Raw genomic sequence first — 18286 nt, forward strand, 5'->3', positions numbered from 1 at the left:
TTCCAGAAACACCGCACACACATGGTTTAACATTTGCATCTGAGGCCCATCACGTGGGGTCCTTCTGCTCACAATCACAAAGCACCTTAGCATGCAGGAGTGTGTGGTTGCAGAAAAAGGCCACAGCCATCATGTCAGAGCCCGACTGCCTTCAAGCTGCTTGTCTCGGGTGCTGTGTTACAGCAACAAAAAGCTGACTAACAAGCTATTAATGTTTACCCAGGTTTGGCTAAAGAACAGAGATGTATCTATTAATAAAGGTGTCAGTAGGATGAGGGGACAAACCTTCCAGTTCTCCGCCAGATACTGAAAATATTCAAAGCTCTAGAAACGGTGGTTCTTAACCTGTGGGCTATGACCGCTTTGAGACGGTTAAATGATCCTGTCACAGGAGTCACCTAATACTATTAGAAAATATAGATATTTACATTACAATTCATGACAATAGCAAAATGACGGTTATGAAGTAGCATCAAAAATAATGTTATGGTTGAAGGTCACTACAGCATGAGGAACTGAATTAAAGGGTCTCAGTGTTGGGAAGGCTGAGAACCACTGGTCAGGAACCACAGCATGAGAAACTGTATTAAAGTCTCAGTGTTGGGAAGGTTGAGGACCACTGGTCTAGGGGCTTCCAATTACCTGCTCTGCTGTAATCCTTGACCGTATGATGCCTTGATGAGGATATACTCAATATTGCTCAGAACAGACATGAAATCGGAGTGCGTAACATGCTCTTCGGACACAGAGTTAAAATACTTCCAAAACTCCTGTGGATGAGGAATATGTTCAATTAAATTGAGAGCTCAAATCGTCACAGACCTACAGCCTTAAAAGGAGAACATGGCTCTTTCATAAGTGACTTCAGACATCAGCCCTGTTCAGGTTGATGAACTGACAAAGATCTGCTGTGACTTAACGGGCAGGTGGCATACAAGGAGAATATGCTAGCTAAAGGGATGAGACGCTTCTTAGGCAGGACACACAATTTCATCATCTCACAGTATATAATTTAGAGCTAAAAAAGACTTTCTAGAATTTTCCATTTAATTTATCTGGACTTGAGTTGAACTTGCATATATAAAGCTGTGGGCAGCAAAGCCGTGCTTTTGTGAGGCCATGAAATGTGAATCACGCTCAGAACTCTTGATCAGCTCACTGGAGCTTAGACCAGGGCCTTCTTGCTCTGTCTTTTATTACACCCTAGACTTTTGTTACCTGACAGCCAAGTTCACATCCTTAATGAACACACGTATGTGGAACAACCACACATCACCTCTTTCATTCCCACGTCGTAAGCCCGTCTCACTCCATTCTCTGGCGCTGGGGCATCCATATAAATGACGTGCTTCCTGGCCCGACCTCCTTTGATGAGAACTTGAGGTTCGTAATTGGATGTGCCGGAGCCATGGGTAGAGTAGAAAGCCACGCTGTACCGCAGTTTCCCTCCGTAAGCCAAGAGCTAACAAACGACAAACTCATGTTATTCTGATGATGCAGCCTTGGTTTAAAGACGTTTTGTGGAAAATCTGTCATTACAAAAAAGGCATTACATGTTATGATGTATCATAACGAACGTGCATTCTGGGATCAGCCTTCTCATCTGCACATTAACGGTCTATGAGATAGACCTAGGCTAAGCTTCCCAGTGATTCCACCAAAGTAGTGTTGCCAGACACCACCGGTGCACATGGCAAAGATTCTAATTATTTTCAGGCTCCTTTGAATTAAATCATCTTCATCCATATGATCACTGGAGTAGATTTATAAAATTTAAAGATCAAAGTGAGCCTGCATGGTGGAGAGGATCACTTACCCTAGCATTCAAGACGCTGAGGCAGGAGGATGGAAAATTGAACCCTATCCCAGAAAACTCAGCATGATATAGAGATCAGATTGAATTAGAAGGAACATCTCTCAAAGCCTGCAACCACCCTTTCATAGGTCGGTGCTCACCAACCAACCGCTGCTCTCCCCAGGGCAGACCTAGCACTGAGGAGTACATTCAGCAGCTATTAGTAACTACAGAATAGGCTTCTTGAATTACTGCTTTAGAAAGGAGAAAAAAAATAATGTGAATTAAAGAAACCGTAAAAGGTTTACAAATCTAAACATCTGGAGACCCACATCTCTGCAGTTTTCTAAAAGCGCTGAATGTCACCACCCTCACTCAGAAGAGCCATTAAATAGCCACGTCCTTTAATGATGGTCAGAAGCAGGGCATTCTGATTTTCTCTCTGGGAAGGGAATGGCGGGGCTGGCGTGTGCTCACCTGATCTCCCTCAAACTGTTTTGGAAGCCGCCAGTAAAATGGCTCCCCATGGACATGCTGGCGGACAGCCTCTGCATCCAGCAAGGTGTCAGGGTCCTGGAAATGCACACCCTCAACCGTGCCCTTGAGGTTGCTCTGGGAAACCACGTGCAGGAGGAGCTGATCGGAGGCAAGCATTATCTAGGCACGGAAGGGAGAAAGACGTGCTTCAGGTTAAGTATCCAGACACAGTGGGTAACAGTACTGGCGGTGTAAGGATGAGGACCCATGATGTACCAGCACTCATTCAAAACACTGGGTGAGGCTGCATGTGTGCCCATACCCCAGTACCATAGGGTACAGAGAAAGGATAGCTGCGGTTCAAAGGCCGCTAGCCAACTCCAAGGGCAGTGCAAGACCCAGGCTCGAGGGACGATAGTGGAAAGTAATAGAGCAGGGATATTTAACATCCTCCTGCTGGCTTCTACACACACACACACACACACACACACACACACACACACACACATCCCCACTATACACACATGCACGCACTCATTCACATACACATATATATGCATGCACTAACACATGCATACATACACACACTCACACGCATGCATACACATATACTCGCACACATGTACACACACAAACACGCACACACACTTTAAGAGCCCAGATCTGATCTGTTAGATCCCTGTGTAGTCCACAGATGAAATAGCGCCATTTTAAGGCTAGAGATTAAAGCGTTTTCCTTTAGATTGTATGTCTGGATCAGGAAGACCTGAAGCACTGTGATTAGGTTCAAGCTATTGCTCCCCTGGAGCAAGTGTCAATGACAGTAGGTACTTCTTGGAGATGTTGCAGCTGTTTCTTCTTTCCAGGAAAAGCTTTCAATTGACCAGCTGAAGGTTGGCATAGAAAGCCTTTAGCTGTTTACGTCACTGGACGGCAGAAGTTCTCAGAGCACTCTGTATGCCAAGCAAATCACTATCCTACAATTTCTGTTGTCTTTGCTCCCTTCCAATGTCCACCTGACTCTCAAAGGTGAAATAAGACCAAGACCCTTTCAACTGTGTGTACGGGACTTACCGGAGCCCTCACATACCCCTCCAACTCTGAACAGAGCTGGGACAGACCAAAGCAGAAGCATGGGCTGCAGCCTAGGGGGCTGACAGTTTGCAAGGCAAAGGTGCCGGCTCGGCATTCACTGCACTGGAGTCCCAGGACATTCTCCTAAAGGTGAAAAAAGAAAGAAATTAACATCTGAAAAAGAAGAGATGTGATTTTATATATACATAGATTTAAACAAATAAAAACAACAATGACTTACAAGCATTGTTCAATTCAAGCTTCTGTGGCCACATCCCTACCTGAAGCTTGTGATCATTAGTTCTCTCAGACACCAGAGCTCCCCAAGTATTACTGAGGATCAAACCTGCAGTGCAAGGAGCTGGAAATAACGTATTCCCTAATGTGAACCTCCAGTGGTCCCCAGCTGAGACCCTGAGGGCCTCCAGGTAGAGCGTTGGGCTACAAGAAGACAGTCCAGGTCCTTGCCATTCTGACTGGAGCAAGGATGATTGTTAGCAGACAGGGGAAGATTCTTAGAATATGCGCCCCAGTGACTCTTTCCTTCACCACTTCTAGCTGCATACCAACCCACCACCATCGCCTGGTACCTCATCCTCCTTGCAGAGATGACCAGAGAAGGTAGTAATGACCTGGCTGCAAAGCATGTTGGGAAAGGCAACGGACATGTGTGCAAATGAAAGTGACATTAAATTCTTGCCTCGGGGGCAAGGTACGCATTTTCTCTTTATTTTAGCACATGTATATAATAATTACCTGTCCAAGATCATAGCTAATCCCAAATCCTCCCCAGAGCCCTGTTAATTACTTTATTTCTTCAAGAATGAATGGCTACCCAGTCTATGGATGTATGCTAGCAAGCTGTATTCAGAGAAGTTAGGTCGCCAGACATGTGGAAGTGGTAAAAAATTCTATTCTAAAAATCTTCCATCATTTCAGGAAAGAACATGGAGGGGGACTCTAATGTCAGAAATCAAAGTAGAAATATGTTTGAAAAAGTATTTAAAACTATGCTTCTAATCACTAGAACGTAAGGTAAATAGTCAAAAGCCCAGGAGTGGGAATGAGGAGGCCAGAGGAAGGAAACAGAGGCTCAGTGGACCATACGTACCTTGCAGGAGCAGGCACCACTGTCCTCTGTGCAGCTGCAGAGACCCTGTTCCAGGTCACAGGTGTCGGCCAGTGTCCCCCTCGGGTCGCAGTCACAGGGAACACAGTCAGGAAACCTTCTGTAACCCAAGGAGCACTGATCGCAGCTCTGCCCACCAAACCCTTCTTTGCAATGGCACTGGCCAGAGAGAACATCGCACTGGGGACCCGTGGAGCCAGCAGTGCTGCAGTTGCAAGCCTGTGAGAGAGAGAGGAGCGAGAGAGAGCGAGAGAGCGAGAGAGCGAGAGAGCGAGAGAGAGAGAGCGAGAGAGAGAGAGAGAGAGAGAGAGAGAGAGAGAGAGAGAGAGAGAGAGAAAGAAGGGGGGAGGGGGGATAATGAAATTAATATAAGGGCAGAACCTATGTCCTCAGAAGGCACACAAACTACACCAGAAAAACACTGTGTGGGGCAGCAGTTCAGATAAGCTGACCTCGTACTGTTCCTCCGCGGAACCATTCTGTCAGGGACCAACGGGACAAGGGCTGCACAGCAGGGCATGCGCGTACATTGGTGGCACGTGACAATGCATCAACACTGCGAACTAGAACTGGATCTAATGGTGCTATCAACTCAGCAGAGTTATTTTAGAGACCAAACAATGGCCCCACTACTTTAAACCCCAAACTACACCTAATTCTTTCTATCCTAAGAAAATTATTTACAGGAAAATATACTTCTCAGATTCAACCTAATCCTCTGACGAAACTATTTACAACTCCGTTGGAAAGCAGAATATAGATTAGACTAAAACATATTTAAAAGGCAATATCTCTAGCTATCTAGTCTATCAATAACTATATCTATTTATCTACAGATCAATCTATTTAGATATATTGATATATATAGATATTGATAGATTTATCTATAGATAGATATCAATATACATCTCTCTTATCCATATAACGATAGATATGGATAGATATCAATATCTATATCTATCTATAAACCTATAGATAGAGATATTGCCTTTTAAATGTGTTTTAGTTTAGTCTGTCTTTTATCTATAGATAGACATCTATCTATAGATATTGCCTTTTATATAGCTAGATATATATTGTTTATATATTTATTGTAGATAAATATAGATGTTACCTTTAAATATGTTTTAGTCTAGTCTACATTCTATCTATGGCTATTGCCTCTTATCTAGATAGATATATAGAAATCCCTATATAGACAGTTCTAGCTATCAATTTCAAAGCTAAATTCTTGAAGAAACCCTGAAAGATGCTACTCTTCTACATTATCCCTGAGTCCATTATGTATGTGTTTATTTATTTCATGGTGGGGGGTCCCCTTTGTCTAGCTTCCCAGGCTATTCTAGAACTAGGCTCGAACAATGCCCCTGCCTCAGCCTCCCAAGTAGCTGGGACTACCGGTGCACCACCAGTGAGTCAAGCCGTACTAATTTTAAATATAAACTATGGAGATATTTAACTGCTTAAAACCAAGGGACTGGATACAAGAAAGCTTGCTCCAAGGAAGGCACTCTTATCCCAGCGTGATGACAGAACCCACCTGGCACCCCCGCTCTGGGTCCAGGTTCCAGTACCCCTCTTCACACTCCTCACACTTCAGACCCTGGGTATGAGGAGGGCAGAGGCACTCTCCAGAATCGGGGTCACAGTTATTCTGAGTATGTGCGCAGTCGCAGGCTAAAACAAAAGAAGCATCACAGAGTTAGATGTTTGATGGGATTCAAGGGTGACAGCACAAGGGACCTCCTCTCTTTTGTATCAGCTATCAGAACCACCGTCAAAGGAGATGCCGTCATTCCTGAGACCTCTTCAAAGCTCTCGGAGGTAGGTGCCCCCCAAGTCTGAGAGATCATCAGCGTGAAAGAAGTGCGACAAACACGCCTTGATGTCCGGAAGAACAGATGGCTCGAAGACAGTGGTTCTCAGCCTGTGTGGGTCGTGACCCTTTGGGTCCAAATGAGCCTTTTACAGGGGTCACACATCAGATATTTACATTGCAATTCATAACAGTAACAAATATCTAGTTATGAAGTAGCAATGAAATAATTTTATGGTTGGGATCACCACAACATGAGGAACTGTATTAAAGGGTCGCAGCACTAGGAAGGTTGAGAGCCACCGCTCTAATGTCATCAAGCCCTCATCATCTGCCAACTGTTTGTATTAGATGAGACCCTCAGTCCCTGCAAAAGTCTCTGGATGCTGACTGCAATCAAGGTCTCAAAAACTAAGACTAAGCTCACACAACCAGGTGGGGACCCAGGACCAAATGCTTGTATCTAGAAACAGAAAAAGGGTATGGGAACCCACTGTTAAGACAAGAGAAAAGTAATGTTACAGAAGTTATTCTGGCATCAAGGAAGGTCATAGAGAAGGTTTTACAGGGAACATAAGGAACTCGAGAGCTTACGTGTACAGCCACCATCCTGGTACCCATAGAAGCCGTGTGAACACCTGTCGCATGTTTTCCCACCGACGCCTGGTACACAGGGACACTGGCCATCCTCTGTGCAGTTGTCTGATGTGGAGCCCTCCACACTGCAGTTGCAGGGCACACAGCCACGCCCTGTGTCCAGCCCATAATAGCCAGGCTATGTCACAAGAGAGGAAGGATTGCAGGTTAGTGGCATATGCACACACTGGGATGAAGATGTTCCACAGACTCATCATGTGTGTTCTCAGCACATGTCTGTTCCTGAGCACGCTGCACGCATGCTCTTTAGATGGGAAGGTACAGCACAGACCAGTCAAGAGTGCACTTGTCCCACATCAACTCAAGTTCCCGTGGACCTAGGTTAAGTGTCAGTCATGCAACACTGGCAAGCAACTGGTCAGCCTGCAGTGATTGGTAGATGTCTTACCAGGCACTGGTCACACTGCTGGCCTGTCACTTGAGGTTTGCAATCACACAGCCCAGTTTCCAGATGGCACACGCCAGAAAGGGAGCCGTTTTCATGGCAGTTACAGGCTAAAACACACAAGACACATAATGCTTTTTTTTAAAGTATGGGTTAGAGTAAAGTCCTTTTAATTCCTAAAGGAAAAGGCTTAAACATTCAACATGCCAGATCACAGAGCTAACATACTTCACAGACAGTGAGAGCCCAGCCAGGTTGTGAAGCAACCACAGCAGAGGGAGCACAGACCCTGGACACTGCAGACTTGATAGCCTGAGCCAGGGCTGGATCAGCTTCATGGCTAACCCCAACTTGCCTAAGAACCTGGCTTCTTTCTGGCCTTTGGTTTTCCTGGGTGTATATGGACAATGCCACAGCTTTGCCCGAGATCCTGAGCGACTGCAACCCTGCTGCCCCACTGCCTGGTGCTCTAGAAGGGCCTTACTCTTTCATTCTGTAGCTTGATTCCAATTGCGACTCCTAACTCCTCACCCCTGCCCCAGGCAACACATGGACAGATGCACTCTGATGGAGCGCTCCCTCTCTCCCCTCCCTCCCTCCCTTCCCCCTTTCTCCCCTGCCCTATCCTCCTGAAGGCATGTCTCTTACCACTCCTCCTCTTCCCCATCCCTCTTTCCCTTAGGATGTCCATCAACCTCAACTCTTATTTTGTGTCCTCTGGTCTCTTATTTCCTAATGTATCACTTTTAGAAGTCTCTAGGACACCACAAGTATTAAAGTCAGTGAGCAGAGCTGAGTACTCATCTTATGGAATCTTTCTTCAAACTGGAACCCACAGACCTCTCACTCCCTGAACTTTAAAACAAGGTGTCCATGTAGTTCAGATTGATGGGTCAAAGCCATGATTGATTTCATCTCCTAATATGTGCCTACATTATTTTTTTCTGTATGGCTGGCACCACCTTTTCTTCAAGCTGTAATATAAGACCAACATACTTACCTGGAGTTATCAAAAATATTTAAGTGGCATCATTTTTCATGAATCCTTTCCTAAGACTGTGCAAAAACAAGGCCAAGGCAGCAGAAATCACAGAGGGAACCAGGGAGGGGACCCATGAAGCTGAGGAGTGATTGGCAGTTGATGGCTACTAGAAAGTTTTCTTCAGAGATACAGTGCCCCTTTTTACTGCCCATGCTTCAGTGGATGGCCCCAGCTCTGAGATCCACATAATGGCAGCATTAAACGGACTCAGTAGGTTTAAAAACAAGGTACATAAAGTTGTGAGGGAGAAGTCGTAGGGAGATTGGAGGACTTGGTGGGCTGGATTTGATCAAAGTACATTGAATGCATGTTTTAAACACACATAATAGAATTTTCTGAACAAACCAACAATACAAATGCCAAGGGTTCCAGTATTAGCCCCAAAGCTGGGTGGGTCCCCTCAGGCACGAAACTGACTGTCTCGGTGAGTGGCTTTACCACATCCCTATGTTCAAGGCTCCAAGCAGAACTTAGCACATCAGGATGAGGCGGCACAGGAGCAGACCACCAGAATACTCCACCACCATGCTTGAGAAAGCCTCCTCCCTGGTCATGAAGGATATGCATTTTCCAGACTTCTGACCTTAGAGGTGACAGCGAATTAAGCCATTGAAGAATGCAGAGGAAGGAACTGAGTATCAGATCTACATCTGTCTAACTGAAAACCCAAAATCAGTACACAAGATACACTAAGGTCTCCTCCAGGCTGAGTTCTTTTGGCAAGTGTTAAGAGATTCATATGGCAATACATAACAACTATGACCGCATTGGTCACGCACTCACCTCGGCAATTTTTGGCAGTCACAGCATCTCCATAGAAGCCATCTGCACACCTTTCACAATGGGCACCGTCTGTGTTCCACAAGCACTTCAGACATTCCCCGGTGACAGAGTCACAGTGGCCAGCCTCCAACGGATCAACATTGCCGCTGCAGTTGCATGGTACACAGGTTCCCCCTGGCACTGCTGGGTTCCCATAGTAACCGTCTGCACATCTGTATCCAGGATGGAAAGCAGGATCTAATAAATAAGAGGGTTTGAGATAATACCTCACTAGCCAGGGCCTCCCTGGGTGGCTAATAAATCAGACTGTCCCTTAAGATTTGCAATGGAAAAAGGGTGACTCTGTCCAGACAGTCACAAATCTTCCGTGCCTGTTGTGAGGTGGGAACAGATCCAAAACAAGCATAAACCCAGATGCTGTGCAACCACGTCCAGAGCCAATTCTGACCTCCCTCTGGCCACTCAGGATGTCACCAGGCTCTCGACAGGATGTACCAGAGGCAGAGACACCAAGGCTTCTGTGTGGGAAAACACAGACTGGCTTTTGGATGCCAGAGACGGCTCCTAAATCAAACCTCCCAATGCCTTCACTATTGTCGGGACAACTGAATACTCAGACACATGACGACTGTAACTACACATAGTCTTTGGTGTGATCACAGATGCACTCCAGGAGGTGAAACACTGTTCTCTCCGTGGGCATCCTGCTTTTCTCTATGACCTTATGCAATAACAGCAATGCACCGAGATGCCAAGACCACACTTAAAGCTATATATTTTAAGTGTTCACCACCAAACATTATATACATAAAATGAATTATTATACCACATCTACAGGGTCTGGACAACTGCTATGCATCCACTAACATTAAAGATTTGTAGATATTGAAGAAGAAAATACAGACTTTCTGCTGGACTTTTGAAATAGTTGATATTGCTTCGTGGAACTGGGGGTTAGAGAGCCACAAGGTACCTCTCACACCAGGATCCTGAGTAACCCGGAGCACACTGGTCACAAACCACATTCTCTCTGTCAGTAAGGTGGCAGGTGGGGCTGAAACTGTGAAAACATTTAAAATTAATGTGATTTTTCCAGCAGACACTGCTCCTTTCTAAATATTTCAAATGGTTATTTTTGGATACATCTGTCCTAACAAATGCTCTGCAGGTTCTTGCTCAGTCTTTGGTCCTGAATCCACCCTGGCACAGCCATTTGCCTCCTTTGTCCATCATCTACTGCTTCCTCTGTGTGCATCCTGCAGCTCACAGTGCACTCACATCGCCTACTTTGAAACTCAGTCTACAACAGGCACGTAATATATAGTTGCTGACTCAGTGGATAGACTCAGCTTCATATTTTCACAGTTTGATCATCTGATCAAGCCTCATCAAACCCAAGAACACTGTTTAAATCATCACTGTCTTGAGCACCAAATGGATTCTCGTGAAAGACACATGGCAGACATAAGACAAGATGAGAAAAGTGCGTGAGCATCATTGCTGTCACGTGCCTTCCATTGTGTTATTAAATACACCAGGTTTTTAATAACAACATTCTCCCTCTCAGCCTCTCATCCAATCTACTGTCACTCATGGCACGGAACATACGTGACACAGTCTTGCTTGACAACATCAGAATGCACAGCAGTGGGGACCTGGCCACACCAGACAGAACCAGCTAGGGAGGCTGAGACTTACTTGTTGGAGTCAATGGAGAGGGGGCAGGCACAAGGCTGGCAGTCCCCCGGCGTCCCGTGCAAAGGTGTCCCGTAGAAGCCGGGCAGGCACTGTTCACAGTGATTCCCTGTGGTGTTGTGTGTACACGCCTAGGTCACATGCATGAGAAGATGAGTGAGTTCAGACTTCCTGAAAGGATTTTCTGATTCATCCACTAAGAAGCTGGATTTCAAGTTAAAACAAAACCGAAGAAGGGTTAAAGGCTTAAACCCATGTGGACCCTGAGCGACGGAGGGAAGAATTCCCTGCTTCCAGACAGACAAGTCTTACATGTTTTAATTATGCATATATGCATGTATGTCCACACGTGGGTATAGTCACACGTGTGTGCAAATGTCTACAGAGATCAGAAGATGCCATCAGATCCCCTAGGGCTGAAGATACAGGTAAGGTTGGAGTTACCTACTAGGAACTCAACTCAAGTCCTTTGGAAGAGCAGATCACTAACTTCTACCACCCAAAATCTAAGAGTGTCAGCAGACAGCAGCTGGGACTGCAGCAGAGAATTCCCCACTGGGTTATCTAGCTATCTAGGTTTTCCAGCAGCGGGTTTGAAGACGATCTTGATGTAAGACCGTGTTCTGTTACCATGAAAGCTTCTATTGCCATGCTAGAGCATGGATTTGGGGTAGCCTAAGTCTGCATTTTTGGGCCAATACTCATCCAGCTTTGACTTCAGCATAAACTTTCTCTTATTCCTTTGAGGCAAGAGCTGTGTTTTTATGGCCACATAAGTCTGTGGAGTGTGGAGTCAGATCAAAGGGGCCAGGCTGAACTTTCTTTCTATTTGGGTAAACTGTTTTGCCATTCTGTTGATGATCCCAAGGAGCACATGTCTCGGTGTTTCCTTGGAGATGGGCCATTCTAGGTGCTGATGCTGCTGGTGGTCTGGATGCCAGAGGGTGAGAGCATCATCTCTTTTGGAAAGAGAAATTTCTTCTTTCATTCAAAGAGCTAAGACATAAGAGCCCGAGACAAGAGCTGAAACACCAAGCCTCGGCCCTGCTCTTAGGCAAGATTTTGGATTTCCTTCAGTTTTCATCTAAGTTATCTTTATTTCCACCCATTTCCCTTAAAAATAAGCATTACCTGTTTAAAGGGGAAAATAATAACTTGGTGGAAAAGGCTAGCAGGTGCTATCATATCTAGGTGAACCAGGCAGACATCCCCAGAAGCAGACACAGTGATGTCATGGTCCCCTGGATGTTCGGATAGGCTGTATCATTTCCAAAGCCTTGTGTCCCAATGTCCAGTCCCAGTGAAGTCACAGAGAAGCATCATATGTGACACTGGCAGAGGGTCTGGCATTCATGAACAGCATTAGAAAGTGTGAGCTACCACAGGAGAGCGGAAACAAGGGACACAAGGCTTTGTTAAGCTAGAGGACTCTTGGTTTTAACCCTAAAGAGAGAACGGGATGGGAGTGGAAATGCTGATAAGATGGGAGGAGAGCACATGGTTTAACGAATGGTGTGGTACCAACAAAAATGTCACCGTTATGTGAGATTTTAGCATTGGGATGCTGACCAAGTTCCCCAAGTACGGTAGTTTGAATATAATTGGCCCCCATACGCTCATAGGGAGTAGCACTATTAGGAGGTGTGGGCTTGTTGGAGGAGTGTGTCACTATGGGGCCAGGCTTTGAGGTCTCTTACGCTCAAGCTACACCCAGTGATGCAGCCTACTTCCGGTTGTCTGTAGCTCAAGATGCATCCCTCCTTCTCTAGCACATGTCTGCCCACATGCCACCACGTCCTACCATGATGATAATGGACTGACCCTCTGAAACTGCAAGCCAGCCCCAATTAAATGTTTTCCTTTCTAAGAGTTGCCATGATCATGGTGTCTCTTCACAGCTTTAGAAACCCTGATTAAGACACCAAGGGACTCTCTAATGTGCCATCTGCTTCCCTCTAAGTCGAAACCAGTTTCTAAAAAGTGTTTGTAACTCCAGAATTTTTGTATTATAAGTGGAGAATAAAAGAGTAGTTACCAGACATACTAAATAGGTGTCATTCATTTAGTTCCGGTTCCTTTGCATCTAATGCATTTGGTAGATGAGCACAGTTCATACACACTTAGCTTATTTGAAACATATTTCTGCAACTATATATTTATAGAAGCACAAGAAATCTTTATACGCAGACTATCTTTAATTAAGCTAACCAATAGAAATGCATCCTCAACACACTGGCTACCCTCAAATGTTGGTGGGAAACCTGGAGCCAGGGGTGGGCAGGAGCTGGCAGACCCACACGGCAAAAGACATATGAAAAGAACAACAACCTCCCCAGGCCACCAGAGCCAGGTTCTGAAGGAAAGCCATCCCAGAGGGACTGAGACGCCCATGCAGTGGCTGTAGATGTTTAGCAGCTAGAATAAAGACAATAAAGAACAAGTGAAGGTTCGCTCAATGAACAATGAGAAAGCAGGCAATCCAGGGCAATCCAGGATGTCAGGCTTCGGGCCTTCTCCTGGGGCCTGATAATTACCTTCCCTTGGTCCTGTGACTCAGTCAACCTTTCTTATTAAAGAATATGGGGCTGGGGCCTCCTTGCCTAGACAGCAATTATATATACTGACACACTCCCCGAACAGTGAATCCATCTAAACAGAGAGGGTGAGGGTGGCCTCCTTGAAGGCAGAATGGAAGAAGGAATTCCTGGTTGAACTTAGACAAGCATTGCCCTGAGCCAGCCGCAAAGCTCATGCTTAAGATTGACTGCCCATTTGTGGAGCTCTGTTCCTACTTACAATGCTCATGAAAGAGGCTCTTGTCTGTAGGATTCAGCTGAACTAACTAAAAATTTACATATGGCAAATGTGATTTTATCAAGGTTTATGATTCTATTTGTACATTAGATTTGTAAATTTGGAAGGTTTTAGCATTTACATGTACATTTGTATATGGTATATATGTATATATGCAATAGATATGAGGTGTGTTGAGGATCGAACCTAATTCTAAGCATGATGTTTTGTGTATGCCTTATACACACAGCCTGAAAGCAAAGACATACAATAATTTTAACATGCATGTGTTTTGAGTGATTCGTCACAAAAGAATGGGTATGGGACTTCTCCTTCATGATGGGGAGCCACAGGTAAACAAAGTTCAGGACTTAGATTTTCAGATGAATTTTCAGATGCTCAACTCATCCCACTAAAGCAAGGCGGGAAGCAAAGCGCGTTAAAGAAAAACAGGTGACGGCTGAAGACACAGACTTGAATTTGATGTCTACAGCATCAGAGCTGAGGTTGGGAGCCACAGCTCACAACACGTGGCAATGAGCAAGTCAGGGTGAGGGACGCACAAGTCAGCAATAAACTCACGGAGCAAATTCCATGAATGTCACACTCGGATGCATGGCCGTGGCATTCGCAGGGCTGGCAGATTCCTCCAAAGAGTATCCCATCCACTCGATAATAGCCCGGGAGGCAGGACTGCAAGAGAAAGGGACCAGTCTGTAGCCCGGGCTCCTGAAATACGGCCTTGTGTGTGTCTATCAGGCAACGTGTGGCTTCGCCTATTCTGCAATCTATCTTCTGTTTCAAGATGGATCTGGCTTATGCAAATATGCTGGTCTTTCATAGGTAACTGGAAACGTTCAGAGAATCAAGTTGATCCTCCTCAGAGATGCGCAGCCAATAATAAGCACTGCAAATGTTCTATTGGCTGAGGCAAGAGAGCTGCACAGAGTCCAGGGACTTCAAGATACACCAGTCAACCCCTGCAGAGGAATCTAGCTATCTGTTTATTTTTAAAGAGCTATTTTAGTCGTGTGTGTGTGTGTGCGTGTGCACACACACACACACACACACACACACACACACGAGTACAGGTGCTGGCAGAGACCAGAGGCATCAAATCCCCCTCGAGCTAGAGTTACAGGAAGTTATGATCTGTCAGATGTGGGTGCTAGGTATTGAATTTACTTCCTTTGCAAGAGCAGGCTTCACTCTTTAAAACAATACGATGCCCAATAGTCCTATAATTTAATAAAGTCTCAGCCACATGGGAGTTTCCTAAAGTTAACATACATATGTTCATCACATCAACTTCAGCACCCACTTCCCCTCTGGAAGCTAAAGAAAGGAAGAGACTGGCAGGGGCCAGCAGTACCTCACAGGAGGTCCCCGTGTAGCCTTGGGGACATTCACACTGCTCCACATCAGTGGCTACTGCCAGGTCTATAGCATTAGGGCTTGCTACGTCCAGAGAGACGGAATCCAGCCTGCAATCAGACAAGGGGCATCATATAGCTCTCATCCTTGCAAAAGATCATCCCACTTCACTGAGACAGGCCCCTAAAAGGTTTAGTTGAAGGAATTGGACAAGCGGTGACTTTGAGAACCCAGAGGGTCTACACTAGGCACTGCAGAAGCCACTGTTTTCCTATGGGAGTCTTCCAGCAGTTGTTTATAAGTGATACTGCCCCTGGGCTGCCAAGGGAAAGCTCTGATGGAGGCATTGGCATTGCCCCAAGACCAGCTGCCTCATCGCGAATGCAGCGCCAAGCCTCTGCTGGGCATTTCCAGGCTTACTTCAGCAGCGTCCAATTTTACAGTTGGCGTCCACAAACAGAACCCCCCCTCCGCGAGGCAACCAAATGACCAAATGATTCAGTAGTTCAAATAACTGCGTACAACTAAGGTCATTGGCATCAGGGGAATGAAGGGAGAGAGGGAGAGAAGGAGAGAGAGAAGGGCCAGGGAGACTAAATGGCTCAGGTTCTGTTGACTCACTAAGCATTGCTTGGAAGCACTACACCCGAAGGATTCTGAACCTAAAATTGTCTGTTTCCTACCAGACGCATTTGTCATTATGCGTGTCTCATGTCTTCACTGTTACATGCGTGAAGGCAATTCTAACACACCTACTTCAACTGTATCATTCTTATTTATATTAACCTTGAAGTATACAACATTAAAGACAAGATTGTAGTACCTCGGTAGAAATCTGTTTCCCTCCTTCCAGTACATACCTGTAGAGTGCCATTTTAGCAGAATTATAATTGGCTCTGATCAAGAGATGTGTCACATTGGCCAGGACGGTCATTAGCTGGTCACGGTCAATCTCCCTTCTGGATTTAAAGTCCCGGAAGTTCTCGGGCACAAGTCTAACCACATTGAAGTATTCCTCATAGGGTTGCAAGGACAGGCCCTCCGCCTGTGTGCTTAGAGTGAGCCCATTTCCCTAGCATATAAAACCGAGAGGAAAGACATTTGTAATCCAACTCAGTGACCAAAAATTAAAATTCTGTATCCAGCAACCAAGTTCTTACATCAAACATGTAATGGAGCGTGTTTCTCAATCTGGAGTTATTGGATAAGGGGCAGTTAGCTACATTTTTTATTTTGTGTGTATATATCCAGTTGTGCACGTATGCTACACGCACACACATGTATGTGTTGATGCGTGTGCCACTCCCACCAGACCCCAAGCTCTAGAGCAAATCAATGCACATTCGTCACCTTGATGATGATGTCAGCATGAGACATGAGGTCCCCATCGACTGTCTCCGCCGGGATGTCATAAGAAACCGTGTACTTCAGGAACCCGCCAAATGCCGTCAGCTGGAAGAGTACAGTGGGGGTAAGGACCAGGGGACAATGGCTACAGCCTTGAGTCAGGGGAAAGTGTTGCTAGGGTCCCCCTGGGTGCATCCATCCTGAAGGTGACAGGGAGGAAATCCACACTAAAGGCATATTATATACAATATCCTGGATATGACCATGATGAGGAAATTCTTGACATTTGCAGAAGAAAGATATGAAAATATATAATATATACTCCTCAGAGTCCCCAAGGTAAAAAAAAATCAAAGGTTGGTTAGGTAGGTAGGTAGGTAGATGATAGATAGATATATGATTTATAGATAGATAGATAGATAGATAGATAGATAGATAGATAGATAGATAGACAGAGTGACCTTAAAAATAATTTTTAATGCATTTATTTGGTATGGGGTGTGTGCCGTGGCATAGGTATGGAGGTCTGGGGCAACTCGAGGAAACTGGTTCTCTGCTTTAACCATGTGGTTCCTAGGGATTGAACTCAGGTCAGCCTCAGCAGCAAGCACCTTTACCTGTCGAGCCATCTTGGTAGCTGTATTTATTTCACTTACATGGACCTTTTCATTTCATTGCTAAACTTATTAGATATGTCATTTAAAGGAAGCGCTCAAAGATTTTCTCTTTTAAATGAATATGAGGGATGTCCATCAATGTATACTAGGAATGTCCATTAAAGTATGCTAGGGGCAATTACTGTATATTGGAGAGTTTCTTCCTAGGGAATAGGCCATAAAATTCAGACTGCCATGGTACAATCATAAAATCTGAAAAAGATATTTTTTTTCAATTTCTCTGGTGATAAAATGTCTGTCTAATAGAATCTATTGTATAATGATAATTTACAAGTTAGGCCACATATGAAGGTATACACTTATACCTCTGGTACTCAGAAGTCTAAGGCCAGAGTATAAATGCAAGACCAGCCAGGGATACACAGGAATACCTGTCCCCCAAACAGATAGACTGATAGACGGGCAGGTAGCTCTACATATATATTTATATACAAATTAGAAAAATGTTAACAAAATCAACTAGATGCTTACCAACTACTATTAGGAAGGTGTAGGGTCACCTTAAAACAAACCAGAGTTACTTAAACAGGCCACCTGGATGTATGTACTAGTTAGTCAGAATCTGGAGAGATAGGGCATAACTAGCTAGGGAGTGAAAACCAAACACTAACGAGAGGAAGGGTCAGTCTTAGAAGTCAACTCTCTGGACAAGCAACACTGTAGATCACTGTCCTGCATTGACTTTATATTAAAATGTTCATTGTTTTGGTCTCCTGAGACCTTCAGTGAGCATCGGTTTGCCCTGATGTGGAAACAGGGATGTGGAAACAGGTGCTGTAGGAGCTGTTCCCTGGGTGTCCTGTACCATTTTGTGGGCCACTGGGAAGTCTGCTGCTAACTAGGCAAAGTGGGAATGCAGCCAACACTCCGTAAAGGTCTGACTTATTCAAGGACCCAGAGGAATAAAGGAGAAAGCCAGTGATGGTGAAGATTCACAAGGTACATTGTTGAAGAACAAGATGCAGAAGAGCAGAGGATGATGGGATGTTGTACTACAGAGTTCAAAAAGGACCGAAGAGATCTAGTGCCCAGTGTGGTGTGCATGAAGGCTGTAAGCACTAACTTGTGGCAAGTCTGTTTTGCGTTCTTTTTTTTTTTTTTGGATTTTTCGAGACAGGGTTTCTCCGTAGCTTTTGGTTCCTGTCCTGGAACTAGCTCTTGTAGACCAGGCTGGCCTCGAACTCACAGAGATCCGCCTGCCGCTGCCTCCCAAGTGCTGGGATTAAAGGCGTGCGCCACCAC

The 18286-nt window shown here is 45.1% G+C and overlaps 1 protein-coding gene across 1 annotated transcript in view; it reads right to left on the reverse strand.

Annotated features, from left to right (window-relative positions):
- Lama1 (laminin subunit alpha 1) overlaps positions 1–18286 on the reverse strand; it is a 116169-nt gene that overhangs the window by 46626 nt on the left and 51257 nt on the right. The window contains exons 13-27 of the mRNA XM_057758732.1: positions 16371–16472; positions 15881–16092; positions 15019–15130; positions 14229–14339; positions 10857–10984; positions 10132–10218; positions 9159–9370; positions 7337–7443; positions 6886–7066; positions 6016–6152; positions 4458–4694; positions 3347–3490; positions 2273–2452; positions 1277–1462; positions 643–770 (exon numbers count right to left, since the gene is read on the reverse strand). Of these exons, the coding sequence (XP_057614715.1) occupies positions 643–770; positions 1277–1462; positions 2273–2452; positions 3347–3490; positions 4458–4694; positions 6016–6152; positions 6886–7066; positions 7337–7443; positions 9159–9370; positions 10132–10218; positions 10857–10984; positions 14229–14339; positions 15019–15130; positions 15881–16092; positions 16371–16472 (2264 nt within the window). The remainder of the gene's footprint in view (positions 1–642; positions 771–1276; positions 1463–2272; positions 2453–3346; positions 3491–4457; positions 4695–6015; positions 6153–6885; positions 7067–7336; positions 7444–9158; positions 9371–10131; positions 10219–10856; positions 10985–14228; positions 14340–15018; positions 15131–15880; positions 16093–16370; positions 16473–18286) is intronic.

The sequence above is a fragment of the Chionomys nivalis genome, chromosome 26 (genome assembly GCF_950005125.1).
Source record: "Chionomys nivalis chromosome 26, mChiNiv1.1, whole genome shotgun sequence".
Lineage (NCBI taxonomy): Eukaryota > Metazoa > Chordata > Mammalia > Rodentia > Cricetidae > Chionomys > Chionomys nivalis.